Here is a 20,111-nt window from a genome sequence, read left to right as displayed (position 1 = left end):
TATATATAATTATATATGAAATTTTTTTTTCTCGGTTATTAATGAATAAAATTTAAATTCTTTGTAACTGAAAAGACTATTAATGCACATGTTAACGAAATTTAAGTTATGTATATGCCACATGTACTATATGTATTCAGAATGATATACTCAGAACATTCCTATTTCCGCCCATTTATTAATCTCAGAATTTCCTCAGGACATTATTTATGATATTCTGAGAATATACTCTGATTATGCAATTGTTAATATATTTTATATTTTATAGTACATTCTAATACAACAATATCCCATATATATTTTTAGAATATTACGGATCATATTCTGTATTATTTAAATTTATATTTAACATATTAGTATTATCAGCATATTTATGAGATAATGTACGATAGAAGCACCGAAAAAATTCATGAGATAAGCACGAGAAAAGTGGGCTCGAAACACAGTTTCAGAAAATCCATGGAAAATCGGGATGATTCGCGCCTTGCGGGAAAAGTTAGAAGTATAGACTGTCACGTGATCACGTATGTATATTAGATACGAATACTGTTTGCTCCAAGAGGGAAATCCCTTAAGGATTGCAGCGCAAAAATTGAAACTGTGAATATGAAAACGCATAAAAAATAGCGAATAAATTCTGTGTATTTACTTTTCCAAATTGATTGTTATTAATACGTGGGGGGGACTGACTGACATGTCAGAGGCCTACTCAGCCTCCAACAAAAAATTTTTTTTAGCTAAACAAAATGAGCGCAAAACATTTTTTTTGTGGATTTTGAGAGCGAATAAATAGCACATTATTACACAATTTATTCATTAAGATTTGATTAAGTGTGGTGGGAGGGGGGGGGGATGTAGTTAGGTAGACGTGTCGACTTATGTCATCAAATGGAAAGCATCCATAGACTATTTTCAAATTAATCAAATATATTAAGTTGTAGGATTTATTTTCTTTCGAAATTTTATATAACAAATTGATTTATTGAAAAATATATATGACTCTTTTTATTACCTTACTAACATATATCAGCTTGTATTTATTGTTTAGTTTGTGTTTAAAACATCGATAGTTACCTTAAGAATGACTTCGTTTCCAGACCAACAATAAATATAGATTTGTACAAACATGCCAATGGTGTACACTAAAAAAGTTGCAGTACCAGACAATTCTGTAATATGTATTGACAGATAATATACGCTTGTACATAATACCAGTATGCTTGCAAAGAATTGAACGAAAAGCACCTGGTTAAATACAATGTTTACCGTTTTGGCGTATCTATAATTATTTCATGTTAGTTTTGCATTGCTATGAATAAGGTAGTACTGTCTTCATACATAATTTTTTTAAATGATTCCTATACAAATCCAAAAATTGTAAAAAAATTTTATCGTATATATATCATTTACTAGAACAAAAGTTATTGAATTGTCTTGTGCTAGCATTTAGACATAATTTTTTGTTCTACACAATTTGAACACAGAATTACCATATAATAAAGTAAAGTTGAAAGTACTCCGTTTTCGAGATCATACCAGTTGTCTATTAATTTCAATTAACGTTAGTTATTTATAATGTTTTTAAATTAAAACTCTCTTTGTCATAAACATCAATGAGTATCGTTTTATTAAACACTAATGATTTTTAAGTATAACAAATAAATAATATTTACGCATGCAATCACATACATATAAAGAGATATTTGAACATATGCACAAAAATTATGTGACTTACTTGTAAATACTGAGATGATGGCGTATGCATTCTGATATCCCTATTTTGTTTTTATTAGACGGAGAGAATGTATTTTCCAGATACCTAATTGTTCTATTAATTATTAATTTGTGAAGACGACTTTCGAAAATTTTAAGCTGAGCACATGTATGTAAAATTAATCCAAAGACTAATGTATCCGTGCCAATATTTATCATGGCGGAAAAAATTACAGTTATGATTTGATGAACAGATATAGCCCAAAACATCGTAGATACATTGTAATTATATGGCAGCCATATTCGATAGGGCAGATGACCTTGCATAATGTTTAATACTGATCCTATTGTAGTGCCTGTAACGGAGCTTGTTGCTAAAAGTGAATATTTTATTGAACACGATCTGTAATTATAAAATTAATCAAAATTATTTTTCATACATTTTATATATTTACAACTTGGATTTACAATTTATTCTTTCTTTTAATTTGCATAAGTTTACAATGACAAAATGTAATTATTATTGTGTGCTTATTTGTGCGTACATTATTTTAAAATATTGGGAAAAAGTTCGTGGCGATTTTTTAGTAAAATTAAAATGTTTTTCTTAGAGTATTGAAATTTATGTAAACCAAATATGCTCCATTATTTTCTATAATATTTTGCCACTTTTGGGGCAGAGCCATAATTCCATCGCGATAGAACTTCTGTGGTTTCTGATCGAAAAACTGCTTCAAGTGATTTTCACAGGCCTCTTTTGAAACTAGGTTTACACCTTTACTTTAAGAGAGTTCTGCAGAGACCTAAACAAATGATAGTTTGAGGGTGCTATGTCAGGAATATACGGTGGATGCATTAAAACTTCTCAGCCAAGCTCTCGCAATTTTTGCCGAGTCATCAAAGATGTGTGTGGTCGAGCGTTGTCGTGATGGAAGACGACACCTCTCCTATTGATTAATTCTGGCCGCTTCCTCTCAATTGCTTGTTGTAATCTCTGCAGTTCATTGTTGTTCACAGTAAAATTCGGAATTAATTGTTTGATTGGACGATAACAGCTCATAGTGAACGATTCCCTTCCAGTCACACCACAACATCATCTTCTTCCTCGTCAATCCAGATTTTGCGATTGCTTGCGCCTTCTTTCCTTTCTTTATCCACGATTTTTTTCTAGTTGAATTGTCGTAGGTGATCCATTTTTCATTAACAGTTATCATTCTCTTCAGAAATGGCTCAATTTCATTCCGTTTCAGTAGTGTATCACAAATGTTAATTCGGTCCATCATGTTCCTAACACTCAACTCGTGAGAAACTCAAACATCGAGCTTCTTTTTGTATCCAGCTTTGTGTAAATGATTTAAAACTATTTTATGGTCGATGCCTAGTTCCCTGGCAATCTCCACAGTGCTTACATGCTTATCACGCTCGACTTTTACTATGATTTCATCAGACTTTTCAGTGATTGGTTGACCGAAGCGAGGGTCATTTTTCACATCGAAATTTCCAGCACGAAAGCGAGCGAACCATTTCCGTGCTGCTGATTTTGATAGAGTATCTTCACCGTAAATAGCGCAAATTTTTTCACAAGCCTGTGCAGCATTCTTGCCTTTATCGTAGTGATACTGCAAAATGTAGCGAATTTTTTCCTTATTTATTTCCATTTTCAAAATAAAATAACTTTTGATCACCGATTTCAATCTTTTTCGGCTCAAAACAAAGGTTAAAATGTTACTTTTAAAACGCACGTCTAGTGTTGCCAATGCGATTAGTAGTTGCCGACTGCTGAGCATTTAATGCCATAGCGGGAAAAATGCCACGAACTTTTTCCCACACCCAATTATTGGAGAATATTTACTTTAAGAGTCTCTGAATTAAACAAAGTATAACATCATGTTTTTAAATATAGCAATGATAACTGTAAAAATTCGTCAAATTTCGACAAGTAGAAGACTTTATGGCGAATAATAAAATTCTCATATTCACCAATACTAATTGAATCCTTTGGTGGAGAATTGTTTCGTATATGCTAACATATATGTTTCGTATATATAATATAATAATAATACATAAATACTTAAATTCTTGTAATAACATTTTGTTCGAGTTTTACTAATGTTTCACTATAGAATCTTCTTAATAATGACCCCCCCCCCCTCTATTCATAATGTGCTTACAACGATGTTATCGCGCTAACATAATTTACGTTACTATAGAATTTTCGAAATAAAAGTGCGCTTTTATTGATAAAAGCGCGTTCTGAATACGGGTCTATAAATATCTACCTGATAAACATATCATATTTTGTTTGTATTACCACTTCGTCCTCGTCACAGGGTTTACACGGTGTTTTCATCAATATTTGCACCAAGTTCGTGATTGTATTTCGACGTACCACAACAACAGTCGCTTTACAACATACAGCAACAATAGTTAGGAACATTAGAGTATTAGTGGCAAAATCGTCGATATTATCGACAATAAGAACTATATCCATAAATTGAGTTAACACCAAAAAGTATTCCGAGAATATTACAATAAAGGTAAATACATTATACATCAGTTTTGCGCCGTTTGATGACCACTCATTAGGTCGCCATATACCACAAAGACTATGTATTAAAAAATTTAGAGAAAGTATTTGCATATTTGGACCTCTCTTTTTATGTGTAACTTATCGATAAGCACAAAAGTATGGATTCTTTCTATATGTAAAATATCTAAAAAAGTCGTTCAAACCACTGTAAAAAATATATTTTTTAAATTGCTAAATAATTAATTAAATTAAATATCTGCGCGATGAAATATACACATGTATGGTAATCATAAGGCAAATTAAATTTAATGTAGAAAGCAATAATATTTTATGAAATGAATTTATGTAATTAATTTTCACAAACCGTTTAAGTTATTTAATACTAAATGTAATACTGAAACGTTTCCGATAAGTTTACTTAACGTATGTTACAATGTCATTTTATATATAATATTATCTCGAATTATGAGTCTCATTTAACTGTAATGCAATGCATCATTATATGATTAATAAAATTAGAAAGTATTATGAGCATTTACTACACACCTCTTTTGGAGCTTTCTCGTTTGTCACAATTCTGGCTACTAATACAATAGAATTAACAAATGTTTTCAAATATTGCATAAAGTACATTCACTGTTGTAATGATCAATAATATTCATTTAAACGTAACCGAGCACATCTTGCGACAGACTATGTATAGTTTTACGTACTTCAACCTCTTCACCCCTAGTACTATTAATAACAGTCATTAAAAAATCGACATAAAGTCAATTAGACATTTATTGCAGGGTGTACGTTCTTTTCCGTTTGAATGAGTAATATAATTGTAGAAGTTTTCTTACTTGCAACTATCGGGGGACGTTGTTCTTTATAACCACGCACATTGCAGTTATGTTCCCATCGAAAATTAATAAAATATTTGTATATCTTCATGTTCATCAGAACTGAGAAGATCGTATGCCTCATAAAGGCTTACTTTATTATATGAAGTAAAAAATAATATGCGATATTGTATGTTTTTAATCCTTGAGGACCGAAGCTTTCTAACAAAGTAAAAATCTTATGAAAAATTTTTTAAGGATTTTTGAGATCGCGGAATTCGATTCTGGCAACAAAATTTTAAAATTTAAATTTCCAAAAAGTAATCTGATTGATTTTAAAAGGTATTTCTTGAAAGATTTTTCTATCATTTTCTTGAAAGGTTTTTCTATCATTGAATTTGAGTCTGAAAATGTTGATAGGAATAGTAACTTGAAGGAGATTCTAAGGTTAGTATTCATTGTCCATTCTTATTTTAAGATTGTCTTAAGTAATGTTTTAAGATGCTAATATATAATCCTCTGATTTATTCGTGACATCTTAAAACGATCTTGAATATAAGAATCAACTATGAATACTTTTCTGTGACTAATAAAAGTTTGAAAGTTTGTAGAGTTCAGAATCAGTATTATTTGTTTGCATATATACTGACGAACTTCAAATGAAGCGAAATTGATGTTACTTTTTTGTTAATTATTGTAATAAAAAGTTTTCTAAAACTAAATTTTATGCTGATTAAATTATTAAAAAAAATTCTGGCGCATTGAATTCATTTTGAATTCTTTTTAAACTTTATATTTGAACAAAAAAATATTAAATTACTCCATAAGCCGAATTTTATAAAATTTGAGCGAGCAGTTACAAAATAAAGAAGAATGGGTTTGCTGGTCCATGAAAGGTTGACTACTATATTTTCTAAATTAACTTATTCGAACATATGCTGATTACAGCAAAAGTACGCGGTAACTATTATATCAAACTTATGCCTAATAAATTGTATATGGCATAGATTAGGCAATGTCTTTTTCTTGACTCTACGTTCAAGTCAAAATTAGTGCCAGTTGAATTAAAATATGCATTTCACTGTGTAAAGTATATGTACTCAATATGCGTACATTAAATGTTTTAGAGTCATTACACGAAGTGTAAGGTTGAAATAAATAAACAGAAATTTTTAAATTTTACTAATTTTACTTTATGAAAAACTACATATCATTTCCTAGAAAACTTTTAATTATTTATATTCACTTCTGAAGTATATTAAATGCCGAATATGATAGTTTTAATATCTGAAACGAAAATTAGAGAAAATGTTTATATAGATTATTACTGTTATTATATGCTACAATTATTAAAAATTTCTACGATGTAGTTTTCTGATGTATATACTTTACAAGTAAATACGTTATTGCTAATATTACGTATAGATATCTATTTTGTTAACTAAATACTAATATACTAATATGACACACAATATTACTGACACTGCTATAAGATTGAAGGGAGACGGTTATTAAAAAGCTGCTTGTGAATTTTATAGGAATTGTGCTCCGTACCATGACCATGAGCAATTGTTTCTTTTCATTAACTGATAATAGTGACCAATCCATACAATATACAGCGTCTCCTACACTCATACTCTGTTAACGTAACATAAATGCAATAATTACTTCGCAATACGAATGAATATTAATATTTATCAACATTATTAGTATTATATGTATAAATATCTGTATATACCTATACGTAATTTGTATTTATGTTACGGACAAAGTCCGCAAGTTGGCAATGCTGACATTGTACAATAGGAACTCGTACAATGTCAACACTGCGCACTATGCGGACTTTGCCCGTAACATGTACATCTATATCCACGTAGCAAGCTACGTCATTTTGACGTCAGTTTGCTACCAGAGATATAGATTAATCCAAATCTATCAAGTAAGTCACCAGAATTATTTTTTGAAATTTTGTAACAAATTGAGATGTAAAATATTCACGATAATTTCCTTTATGTCATTAACAATAAGATATACAATTAGTTTGTAGAGTATTGTTACCTTAAGAATGACTTCGTTTCCGGACCAGCAATAAATATAAATTTGTACAAACATGCCAATAGTGTACACTAAAAAAGGCAGAATACCAGAGAAATTTCTAATATGTATTGATAGATAATACACGCTTGTACATAATACCAGTATACTTGCAAAGAATTGAACGAAGAGCACCTGGTTGAATATAACATTTACCATTTTGGCGTATCTATTAATTGTTTCATATTAGTCTTACATTAATTGCTGTATGATAAAGGTAATTATCTCGACATACAATTTTATAATATAATTCCCATACAAATTTAAAAATTGTAAAAAAGATTTTAACATATATCATTTACTAGAACAAAAGCTATATTTGTCTTGAGCAATCATTTAGACATAATTTATAATTTCGCGCAACTTGACACAGTGAATCATCATCTAATAAAGTAATGTGTAAATTGAGAGTGCTCCGTTTCCGAGGTCATACCAATTGTTTAATAATTTCAAGTTGGTTACTTACATTTTTTTTTAGTTTAAACATCTTTCCATCATAAACGTCAATGATTATATTAGACAATATTGATTTTTAGATATTTAAATACAGAAAATAAATACGCATGCAATCACACGCGCACATATATACAATATATATATATGTAAAGAGGGATTTGAACATATATGCATAGAAATTCTTACTTGTAAATGCTGAGATGATGGCGTATGCATTCCGATATCTCTGTTTTATCCTTATTCAATGAAGAGACTGCATTTCCCAGATAGTTAATTGTTTTACTAATCACTAATTTGTGAAGACGACTTTCGAAAATTTCAAACTGGGCACACGTATGTAAAAATAATCCAAGGACTAAAATATCCGTGCTGACATTTATCATGGTAGCAAAAATTAAAGTTACAATCTGATGGATGGATATAGTCCAAAATGCCAAGGGTATAGTGTAATTAAATGGTAACCATATTCGATAAGGAAGATAACCTTGCATGATGTTCACTACTGATCCTATTGTAACGCCTGTAAGAGAGCTCATCGACAAAAGCATATATTTTATCAAACACGACCTGTAAATATAGAAACGAAATTGTATTTCGTAAACTTTTGTATAGTTACGATTAAGATTAAAATTCATTTGTATTTTTAATTTGAATAAATATATAATGACAATTTATTCTATATGTATGTGAATGTGCGCGTGTTTTAAAATGATGGAAAAGTATATTTTATAAAAAGTTTTTCTTAATTAAGAGCAAAATATATTTATTACTTTTTAAATGTAGCAATGGTAATTTTAAAATGTAATATCATCAAAATTCAACACTAAGTAAAAGACTTTCTGGCTGAAGTTCTAAAACATACGTTGTACAAGGTTAATTAAATTCTTTGTTCTGTACGCCAATTAAATTCTTCCGATGGTACTTTATGCGAGTTATATTAATATTTCACTAGAGATAGAGAGTAAGATCTTTCTAATTATACCTGATGAATGTATCAAATTTCGTTTTTATTGCTATTTCATCCTCGTCACAAGGTTTACATGGTGTCTCCATTAATAATTGCATCAAATTGTTGATCGCATTCCGGCGTATCACAACGATAGTAGCTTTACAACATACGGCAACAATAGTCAAGAACATTAGAGTATTAGTGGCAAAATCGTCAATATTATCGACAATAAGAATTATATCCATAAATTGGGTTACCACCAAAAAGTACTCCGAGAATATTACCATAAAGGTAAATACATTATACAGCAGTTTTGCACCATTTGATGACCACTCATTAGGTCGCCATATACCACAAAGATTATATATTAAAAAATTTAGAGAAAGTATTTGCATATTTTGACCTCTTTTTTACCTTCTTCTTGTGAATAAGTTATTGATACGCACAAAAGTATAGCCTTTTCTATATGTAAAATATCTAAAAGAAAAAATTTGAAACATTGCAAAAAATATTTTTTCTTAAATAGATGTATTAAATTAAATATCCGAATATTCATATATAAGACATATAAGATATGTAAGATCCGTAAAATGATATAAGAAAAATTAAATTTAGGTGTAGGAGGCAATATAATATTTTATAAAATATTCTGGATATATAATTAATTTTCACAAACTTCGTACTTACTAGTGAATATTTACTTAATATTAAACATTTGCGATAAATCGCGTGACAATATTATTTTGTGTATAATTTTATCTTGAATTATGAATCGCGAACGATCTCAATTAACTGTAATACAATGTACCATTCATATGAATACAATTAGAAGGCCTTATAAGCATTATCGTGCACCTCTTTCGGAATATCGTTTCTTACAATTCTAACTGTTATTACAACAGAATTAACGAATGCAGCAGGCAAATTTTTCACTACTGTAACGATCAATAAAATTTATTTAAATGTAACCGAGCACGTCTTGCGACAGACTATGTATAGTTTTATGTACTTCAACTTCTTAACCCTAGTATCATTAATAACGGTCATTAAAAAATCGACATAAAGTCGATTAGACATTTAATATGTGTACATTCTTTTCCGCTCTTGTATATATACTATAATTGTATTAAATTTCCTACTTGCAATCATCGATGGATGTCTTTTACAACACATTGTAGTTATGTTTTCATCAAATAAAATATTTGTACATCTTCATGTTTATCAGAATTGAGTGAAAAATCGTACGTTTCATAAAGCCTTATTTGTTATATGAAATAAGAGATAATGTGTGATGTGGGCATTGTATATCCTTAATCCTTTAAAGAGTGCAACTTTTTAACAAAGTAACTTATGGAAGGTTTTGTTTTCTAAGAATTTTTAGGATCCCTGAATTCGAATTTTTGCATTAGAATTCTAAAATGTAAATTTTAAAAAATAATCTGTTTATTAACTTGAATTAAAAGAATTTTTTATATCACTTGTCATAGGATTCATAATCAAAATTTGAAAGTCAGTTTAGAAATTTAATATTATCCAATTGCTAGATTGATGAGCTTCAAATAAAGCAAATCCAGAAATTTGATGTTAGTTCTAAATTAAAAATTTCGAGATTTATAATTATAATAATTTGATATTTTTTGCAAAACTCTATTGTGTGCACGCGCCATATTGAATCTACTAACTTGAATTTTTTATTTTTGTCTTTGGATTTGAATAAAATATTATTAAATTAGTCTACAGGTCAAGTTCCATAAAAATCGAGAACAAACAGATTATAAAAGAGGATAATCCCTTATAATTATTTTGCTGGTCAACTTCTGAAATAGATCGAAATTGGCATAAAATATTGGTTTCCACACTAACTTTCAAAGTTTGATTAATAAGTACTGTGACTTGATTTTCCTTCATGGAGATGTTTTCATCGAATTTTAAAAGGACATTACATTCAAATTCAGCGATACCGAGAATCTTCTAAATCAAATATCATTTATACATTAAATTATTTTTTTCGAAATTTGAATTCTAAGACCAGAATCGAATTCAATGACACAAAAACTCTTAGAAAACAAAATCTTCTACAAGTTGCTTTATTAGAAATGTCTCCTGTCCTCAAAGGGTACATTACATATAATGTGTCGCTTCTTGATACATTACAGTTACTAATATAAATACATAGCTGTACATGCTTTAAAAAAAAATCATTTTCAAATCTTCTCAGAAAGTCTGAAAGACGTCTAAAAAGCATTTTTTAGAAAAATTTTAGAGATATCTTTTTAAAAATGTCTTTAGCATGTTTTTTGGATTCGCGTGTTTTTTTTTAGAATATTTGTATATTTTTCGTATATCCATAGAATTAAGTAGAAGATCGTATTTATTGCAAAGTTTTATGTTATAAAATGGCAAGACAAGTACGATAAAAATAAAAAAAAGTACATAGTATAGTATTTCCTAAATTAACTATTATATGTCGAATATAACAAGTATATAGAATAATTATGTATTAATCTTATTTACATATGTGTGGCATAGATTGAGAAATTATTCTGTTTTGGCTGTAATGTCAAAGCCAAAATTGTTGTATAACACTACTGGTATATTAAATCCAATTATTGCATTGCATTGCAGTGTGCAAAACATATATATTCATTGTGTGTGCATTTGTATGTTGAATTGCATTTTTATTTTTTATTTTACACACAAATATTTTTGAATCGTTTTCTTTCCAATTATACTTACAATCTCTTGTACGATTCTATATTAAATTTATTTAGAATATTAATATAATATGGATTAATAATATTGATTTTTGTGGAGGACAATATTCGTTTTCTCTAATTATTGTCAGCAATGTAGAATTTAAGGTATCAGAGAAGAACTGCAAGTTTAACAATTACAATATTTTATAATAACATCATCTTTACAATAAGTTAAGCTTACGATATAAATGAGCGAGCAAAAATTTGCAATAATTAATTTGTAACTAAAACATTATTAAATGCTATAACATTATTATTATCCAAGCTCACTTTTTATTATTTATGTCTCACTTTTGTAATACATTAAATGCCGAGTATGATAGTTTTAAGATCTAAATGAAAAGATAGAAATATATTAATACAGAAGATTGGGTATATTTGTTTACAATAAGAATAACATAAAATAAGAGCAATACGAACACTACTGTAAGACTGGAGAGATAAAGTTATCAAGAAGCTACTGGTAAATTTCATAGGAAGTGTGCTGCGTAACATGATCATTAATAATTCTTTTCTTTCGTTGACTGATAATGAAGGCCAGTTCATATGATATATTGCATCTCCTATGCTCATACTCTATCAACATAAATAAAATAATTATCTTTACACAATAATATCTACTGAATTATTTTATTGAACTTTGTACAAATATATATATATGCCACGATACATGAATTTTATAAACATTCTTTTATACATGTAAGTACATATATACGTATTTCGTAAAATCGCCTATTATAGGATAGGCTCCTAATATGAAATAGATGCGGAGTTTCCATTAAAGTAAGTAATAACCGTATATAATCATTAGTTTCATTATGAGCTTAATATTCTCAGGATGAAATCTATTTAGTAGAAAATTCATAATTTAATACACAATTGTTGTGAAAAAAAATTTATAAAATTGAATATTGTCAAGTTATTATTGAGATGAATCTTTAAATCTTCTTAGTATGCATAATAAATAAATATTCAACAATAAATTTTGCATGCAGTAATAAAGTAAGGAAAATACAGTATATGATGATTTGCTTAATTGTAAAAATCAGATTCGATGATTATGAAATTGTAAGACATGGGATTTGTAATATGAGGTATTCAGAAGTATATACTTATAATTTCTGAAAATTAAAAAGTTTTTTATTTTCTCATTTTATAACAAGCATATAAGTTTGATATATTATACTAACTATAATGAATTCTAATCTTAGGATTATTGTATTTAAAAATGACAGTTATCGGAAAATTATACAATTATTATGTATATAATTATATACATAATAATACAATATATATATAATTGAGATTGAAATGTGCTACGTCCCTTTTTGTATTGTAAAAGCGTTTATACAAGGTGATTCAAAATAACCTTTTGTCTCTAAAGAGGTATATTCTTAGCCGTATTCTGAGACGATTTTTCCTTTAGCAAAAATTTGTCCGAAGCTTAGTTTTTCAGTTATAAAGAGAAATAGTTAGCGTATCACAAATCGAGTATGGAAGCAGGGGCGTTCATCGATGCAGGTGCAGAGAGAATTTGATATATACTGTAGGCTTGTGTACTGCTGTGACTATTGAGTCTAATAGTGCGTAAGCACCTGCAAGCATCGGTGAGCGCGCCGTCCCTGCTTACCTTCTCTACTCAAACTTATAATACGCTAACTATTTCTCTTTATAACTTCTCTTTATAACCAACTAACTTTGGACGAATTTTTGCGAAAGAAATCGTTTTAAAATACAGCCAGGAATATGTTTCTTCAAGGACAAAAGGTTATTTTGAATCACCTGTATAGAAAGTTTATTTCTTTATTTTTCCTTTTGATTTCCTATTATGAAGTATTGTATATACCATCTTAGGAAATCCTTGCGTCTTATATTAAGAATCCTTTTTTGAATTAGTAAAATTTGCAATTTTTTAATAAAAATTTTCATATATAATAAAATGTAGATCATTTTATTTTCTAATAGTATAACCGATTGCTAACTTTTGGCAATAAAACTTGAATAGATCTCTTACAAGATTGACATAAAAATGACATAAAAAAAGGAACTAAGATTATAAATTAAATAAATTACAATTAAATAAATTACCTTTAAAAATATACATATATCTCATAATAGGCTATCTTTACTCTAATTATGAAGATACATTCGTGATTTTATATTTAATTTACAAAGTATATCTTTTTAACTAAGTTGTGAATACAATCTTACCTTAAGTATGACTTCGTTTCCCGACCAACAATAAACATAAATTTGTACAAACATACAAATAGTGTATACTATCAAAGTGGCTGTTTCGGATAGTGTTTTATGTGCTGACAGATAATATACACTTGTACATAATACCAATATACTGCCAACGAATTGGACAAAGAGTACCTGATTGAATATAACGTTTACCGTTCTGGCATATCTGCAATGATAATATCTAAATTTATGTTGTAAATGAAAATTTTCTTATTATTACATATAACATTATAACTTGCTTAATTTTAAGAAATGCTTAATTTTAAAAAAGTAAAATATTCTAGAATTTATTAACAAGAGCAATTGCATAATTTTTATAAATATTGAAGTATGATGTATCTATTTTTTTTTTTTAGCAAGGAATGATCCATAAAATTACTTTAAAAATATTATCTTTTCCAATTGACAATTCCACGATCAAGTTCGAAATAATTGCGTTATTATAAATGATTCTTTTGGGAGACTTTAAATATCTTTCTATCCATAAAAAGAGAGACAGGTAATATTAACTATTATTATTATGATGATAATTTATATAGATAGAAAAACTAATATACATATACAATATTATATTGACGAACATCACTAAAGAGATGTGAATATATGCACAGAAGAAATGATTCTAACTTGTAAATCTTGATGTGATGATGTATATATTTTGATATTATTGTTTTTTCTTCATTTGACGAAGGAGAAGAGTGTTCTAAATATCTAATTTTATTTTTCATTAATTTATTAGTTTTATTAGTCACTAATTTTTGAAGACGACTTTCAAAGATTTCAAACTGAGCGCATGTTTGCAGAAATAATCCAAAAACTAGAGTTTCCGTGCCGACATTTATAATAGTAACAAAAATCACTGTTATGATTTGTTGAACAGATGTAATCCAGAACATTGGAGATATATTAAAATTATATGGTAGCCATACTCGATAAGGTAATTGACCTTGCATAGCATTTAGCACAGATCTTACTGTAACACCAGTAACAGAACTTGTTGCTAAAAGCGAATATTTTATCGAGCATGATCTGTAAAAATATATAATTAAAATTATATTTACGAAATGTTTCTGTCATAGTAATTGAAAATTATTTGTATTTTTAATATTTACAAACATCTATAACAAATTTTATTGCAAAAGTCGATTATTATTCCATGAGAAACATACATAATGTAATATATAAAGAATAAAATATGTATGTATATATGTATATGTATATTGTATATACATATATTTTAATAACATTTTAAATTATTTAGGTGTATGTGTTATATAATATTTGTTAATTTATGTTTAAATGTTGAAAATAGACATATCTTAGAAACAAAATTCAATTAGAAAAAAAAATTAGATTGTTTTTGCCGTAGAAATAATTTTTTTATCCTGAATCAAATTCAAATCAATTCAATGCTGGTTAGATTTAGAAAAAGCGAATTTAAGCGTTTACTTAAATTATAGGGATTTCAAATGATGACGAAACATTTATCAAAGAATTATAACAATGGCAAAAACTCACTTGATAAATTTATCAAATTTAGTTTGTATCGTCATTTCGTCCTCGTTTCGAGGTTTATAAGGTGCCGTCAATAATACTTGCACTAAGTTGATGATCGCCTTCCGACGTACTACAACGATTGTTGCTTTACAAGTAACAGCAACAATAGTTAAGAACATTAAAGTATTTGTTGCGAAATCATCGATATTATCGACGACAAGAATGATATCCATGAATTGAGTTATCATCAAAAAATATAACAAAACTAGTACAACAGTGGTAAACACATTGTACAGAAGCTTAGCGATGTTCGATGACCATTCAATTGGCATCCATACACCACCGATGGTATACATTAAAAAATTTAAAGAAAACATTTGCATATTCGTAATTCTCTTTATGATCAGTTCATTAAGATATTGTGACAAAGATATAGGTATTTCTATATATCGAAAAAAATTGTTGATGCAATATTGCGAAAAAAAAATTTATATTCTTTATTTATTATAAATTATATGATTATTTGATTTTTGGCAATAAATATTATTTATTTAATATTAGGTATGAGAAAAAGTTCGTGGCGTTTTTCCCGTTACATCTAACGGGAAAAACGCTACGAACTTTTTCCTACACCTAATATATAGATCAGAGATTCCTCAAATGTAGATCGCGATATAAAAATTTAGAATGTTAAATTATTTTGTTACACAATTAGCACACAATATTTAAAAAATATTTGTTTTAAATATTGTGTATTAATTTCATTGTATTAATCGTGCGTTTTTTATACGACTTTGTATATAGTGAAGTTGGATTTTTAACGATGTGGAATAATCAAATATCGATATAAACCAAAATTTTCAAATTTTTATGTTTGAACAATTCACATTGATATCGATGTCAAAGCTATTATCAACAAAAAAGAGAAATAAAGACATTCTTTACACATATCTTATTATTATATATCTAAGAAATAATTTATAAAATTATATTTTATAAAGAATTAAAAGAGCATTTTAATATACATAATAAATAATTTATTTACTTGTTTATCATTTTTTTATATTTAATATAGGATTAACAAAGCCATTTATACATTTACTAAAGCTAGATAAATCGTTGATGTTTGTTGTTTTAAAAAGTGAGTCGCGATCTATATTGGGAATCGCTGATGTAGATCGTGTATGACATTAAAATTAACAATTGAAGAGAGAGAGAGATAGAGATAGAGAGAGAGAGAGAGAGAGAGAGAGAGAGAGAGAGAGAAAATTATAAATATCCGTTGTGCACTTTTTTCGGAATACTGCTTTTCACATTTTTAATAACACAACAAAATTAATAGATGTTAATATGTAAGTTTGTTTCAATGAAGGAAAAAGCAATATTAAATTTCAACTACAATAAAATTGTATATTCGTGTTACATGAGACTATGAGTTTATTCGTTCAATTTCTTAGTCTTAGTCTGCCAGCGACGGTCATTAGCGCAGAGCCTATTATAATTTATTATAGTACGCTTATTTTCCTTTTATGTGAATAGCGTAATAACAGCTATAGAAACGGATGTGAAGGTCGACTTGTAATGAGCAAGGGGTGCATTTACCCCTTGTATCTAAACATACTGTCTATTCCCATCGAATAAAATGTTTATTCACATGTCAGAAAAGTAATGGAAATAATTCGCGAATATAAGAGACTATATTTCCCTTACTTTATTATCTTGTCTACAAGTTGAGAATACGTATATTTCTTGCTGTACCTATATAATTGCAGTTTGTCTCTTTACTAAGTACGAAGGTTGCTGGTAGAATTCTTGTATCAATTCTTGTATACGTAAAGTATCGCACAGAGAAATGTAAGACTCGTTAGAAATAATATTTTTCTTTCTCTATTATCTGAATTAATCAAATAACTTATATAAATATCATTGTTTATGTATAAAACTAAATTGTACATTATAATTTCAAATTTGAATATTTAATATGTTAATATATGGAATTATCTCTAAAGAAATATAATTTTATCGATTAATAATTAATATATTGGGAGTACAAATTAATTCGGTCCGTTCAAAAATACATTTATTTCAAAACAAAATGAATGAACAGATCAATTAAAGTATTGTCCATCGCTGCCTACTACTTTTTTCCATTTCTCAGGCAATTTTCGAATTCCATCTCGAAAAAATGACTCGTCTTTGGAGGCAATCCAATTTTGGAACCAATTTTCGATTTCTGCGAAAGAAGTGAACCGATGACTTGCTGCATCCTTCGGAACAATCAGTAATCAGAAGGAGCAATGTCCGGAGAATACGGCGAGTGCGGTAAAACATCCCATTTGAGATTTCCAAATATTTTTTTACGACTTTAGCGACATGAGACCGAGCGTTGTCATGAAGAAGAATAACTTTATCATGTCTTTGCTCGTATTCCGACCGTTTTTCTCGCAATGCACAACTCAAACGAATCAATTGTAGCCGATACAGATCGCCCGTAATGGAATCACCAGGTCAGCAGCTCAGTAAAACAAGACCCTTTTGGTCCCACTAGATACAGAGCATGATCTTCGAACCATGAATGTTCGGCCGTGTTGATGTTGAGGTCGATGGCAACGATTGACCGGCCTTAGTGTAGTATTTTTTCTTCTTGGGGTTGTTGTAGAATATCCACTTCTCATCTCCAGTCACAATCCGATGCAAAAAACCTTTTCTCTGTTGTCTTTGAATCAGATGTTCGCAAGTGAAAAAATCGCCTTTTAACGTCTCTCGGTTTCAGTTCATAAGGCACCCAATTTCCTTGTTTTTGAATCATTCCCATGGCTTTCAATCGTACAAAAACGGTTTGTTGAGTTATCCCCAATGATTCTGCAAGCTCCTCTTGCGTTTGACTCTGATCTTCTTCGAGTAATGCCTCTAATTCTTTGTCTTCGGATTTTTTTGGCTGTCCAGAGCGAGGTTTGTCTTCAATGAGCGAGGTTTGTCTTCAATGAGCTGAAATCTCTATCCTTGAAACGTCGAAACCATTCTCTACATGATTTATCAGTTGGAGCAGTGTCACCATAAACTTCGACAAGCATTCGATGGGCTTCAGCTGCACTTTTCTTCCAATTAAAGCAGAAACTCAAAACCTCCCGCAAATGTTGCTTAGTTAATACAAAATTCGACGTTTCAAACACAATAAAAATCAAGGTTTTTATATGAAACTCAAAGCGATATAAACTGAATATTATTAGCAGATTAACCTCTCTGAAACCGTCAAAATCAGCTGTCACTATGAACCATTTACAACAGCTGGAGCCTTTAGGGAAACGGACCGAACTAATTTGTACTCCCAATATTATATACAATCTACGTATTCTACATTATGACATTTCTTATAGGATAAAGTTATATAGAAATGAACAGTACAAAAAAACCAATATAAAGGTGCGTTCCGAATTTCTCATAAAGCGCATGATGCTTCAATTTGTCCTTGTTGTTCATCAAAATAATAAAGAATAATATTAAAGAAGGATAAAATGATATATCATGCGCTTCATGCATAACGTACCATAAGAATATATATTTTGACAATTCTGAAAATCTGAACTTAACTTTAAATGTTTTTTTTTTTCAAAGCGATCATGTTTTATTATTTGAAATCAATTATCTCGAGAATATATGAAAAAAAACCAACAATAACATGAATTTTTGAGACGTTAATTAAAATGTATATATATATATAACCTATACAGACATTCAAGAAGATTTCTTAAAACATTGAGAAGATGTCCTAAGATTGTTCCTTTGGATGAAATGTGCTGTATAGGAACAATTATATTGTTGATAAAATTTGTTGCAACATTACGAAAATTTATGTGAAAATATTGCAATTTGATTTAATTCAATTTCATTCAATTCAATTTTTATTTATCATTTTGTATAATGCGTTTCATGCATATATTCTATTAGATTAAGAAAACGCATAATGTCAGTCGCATGTGTTATAGAATAGATATTGCAATATATTTTGCAATGATCCATTATATTATATAATATATACATAGTGTATTGCGAAAGATTAAACTTTTAAAATTGTTGCAGAACATTAAATGCGGAGAAAGACATCTTCAGAAGCTGCAAAGTAAAATCAAAATTTAGGAATTAAGCACTATACTTGTAAGAAATATTATAAATCTTTAAAAACTGACATTGCCATAAGATTCCAGAGATAATATCACCAAAAAACTGCTGGTAAATTTAATAGGTTTTGTGCAACGCTTCATAATCATTAGTAGATCTTTTTGTTCGCTGTTTGTCATCAACATCCAATCCATATGATACACTATTTCGCTCAATCCAATACTCTACGCAAATAAAATTGATTAAAATAAATGGAATAAGCAAAAAAAGTTAGTTGCAGAAGCCTTGTAGAGTTTTTGTTTTGCAATAAAAGATATTTTTTTCTATTCAAATATGTGTTTTTATAGCAGTTATTACCTTGAGCATAACTTCATTTCCAGCCCAACAATAAACAAAAATCTGCACAAACATACTGAATGTGTAGGCGATTAAGGTGGCGACGTCTGTAAGCGTCAAATGAGAAGACAAATGGTACACAATTGAACACAATACCAAAATACTGACGAAAAATTGAACAAAGATCACTTTGCTGTATATGCCATTAATTGTTCCGGCAAGTCTATAAATGTTTATACATATTATATATCACAAATAATGTATTACATTACAAATGCATAGTTGGTAAGTTAAATTATTGATATTGTGTGCACTTACGTTGCGCGCGCGCGTGTGTATGATATGTGTAGGGTAAAATCTAAAGCTCACGCGTTTATGATTGAAAAATTTTCGTTGTATCATATTTAAATTTTAAACGCGAATTTTAAACGATATGCTTCGCTAACTTTAAATATATGATTGTATAATTAAAAAAACTATTATGGTCTCGATATTCTATTATCAAGATTTTCGTCTCAAAATGATCTTAGAAACTTATATTCTTAAGTTGTTACGGTCTTTACCATTGTGTATATACAATATATATATAT

At 28.7% G+C, this 20,111-nt stretch overlaps 1 protein-coding gene across 1 annotated transcript in view; it reads right to left on the bottom strand.

Annotated features, from left to right (window-relative positions):
- Positions 1-20,111, bottom strand: part of LOC108693608 — a 22,243-nt gene that overhangs the window by 588 nt on the left and 1,544 nt on the right. The window contains 13 exon segments of the mRNA XM_018202643.1: positions 1,075-1,279; positions 1,736-2,116; positions 3,993-4,366; positions 6,550-6,705; positions 7,126-7,330; positions 7,804-8,184; positions 8,600-8,807; positions 11,745-11,898; positions 13,534-13,735; positions 14,197-14,598; positions 15,088-15,461; positions 19,150-19,170; positions 19,534-19,744. Of these exon segments, the coding sequence (XP_018058132.1) occupies positions 1,075-1,279; positions 1,736-2,116; positions 3,993-4,366; positions 6,550-6,705; positions 7,126-7,330; positions 7,804-8,184; positions 8,600-8,807; positions 11,745-11,898; positions 13,534-13,735; positions 14,197-14,598; positions 15,088-15,461; positions 19,150-19,170; positions 19,534-19,744 (3,274 nt within the window).

The sequence above is a fragment of the Atta colombica genome, unplaced genomic scaffold, assembly GCF_001594045.1.
Source record: "Atta colombica isolate Treedump-2 unplaced genomic scaffold, Acol1.0 scaffold96, whole genome shotgun sequence".
In the NCBI taxonomy this organism is placed as follows: Eukaryota; Metazoa; Arthropoda; class Insecta; order Hymenoptera; family Formicidae; genus Atta; species Atta colombica.
Note: the sequence above shows the minus strand (reverse complement) of the source record. Positions and strands in the feature narration are given on the sequence as shown.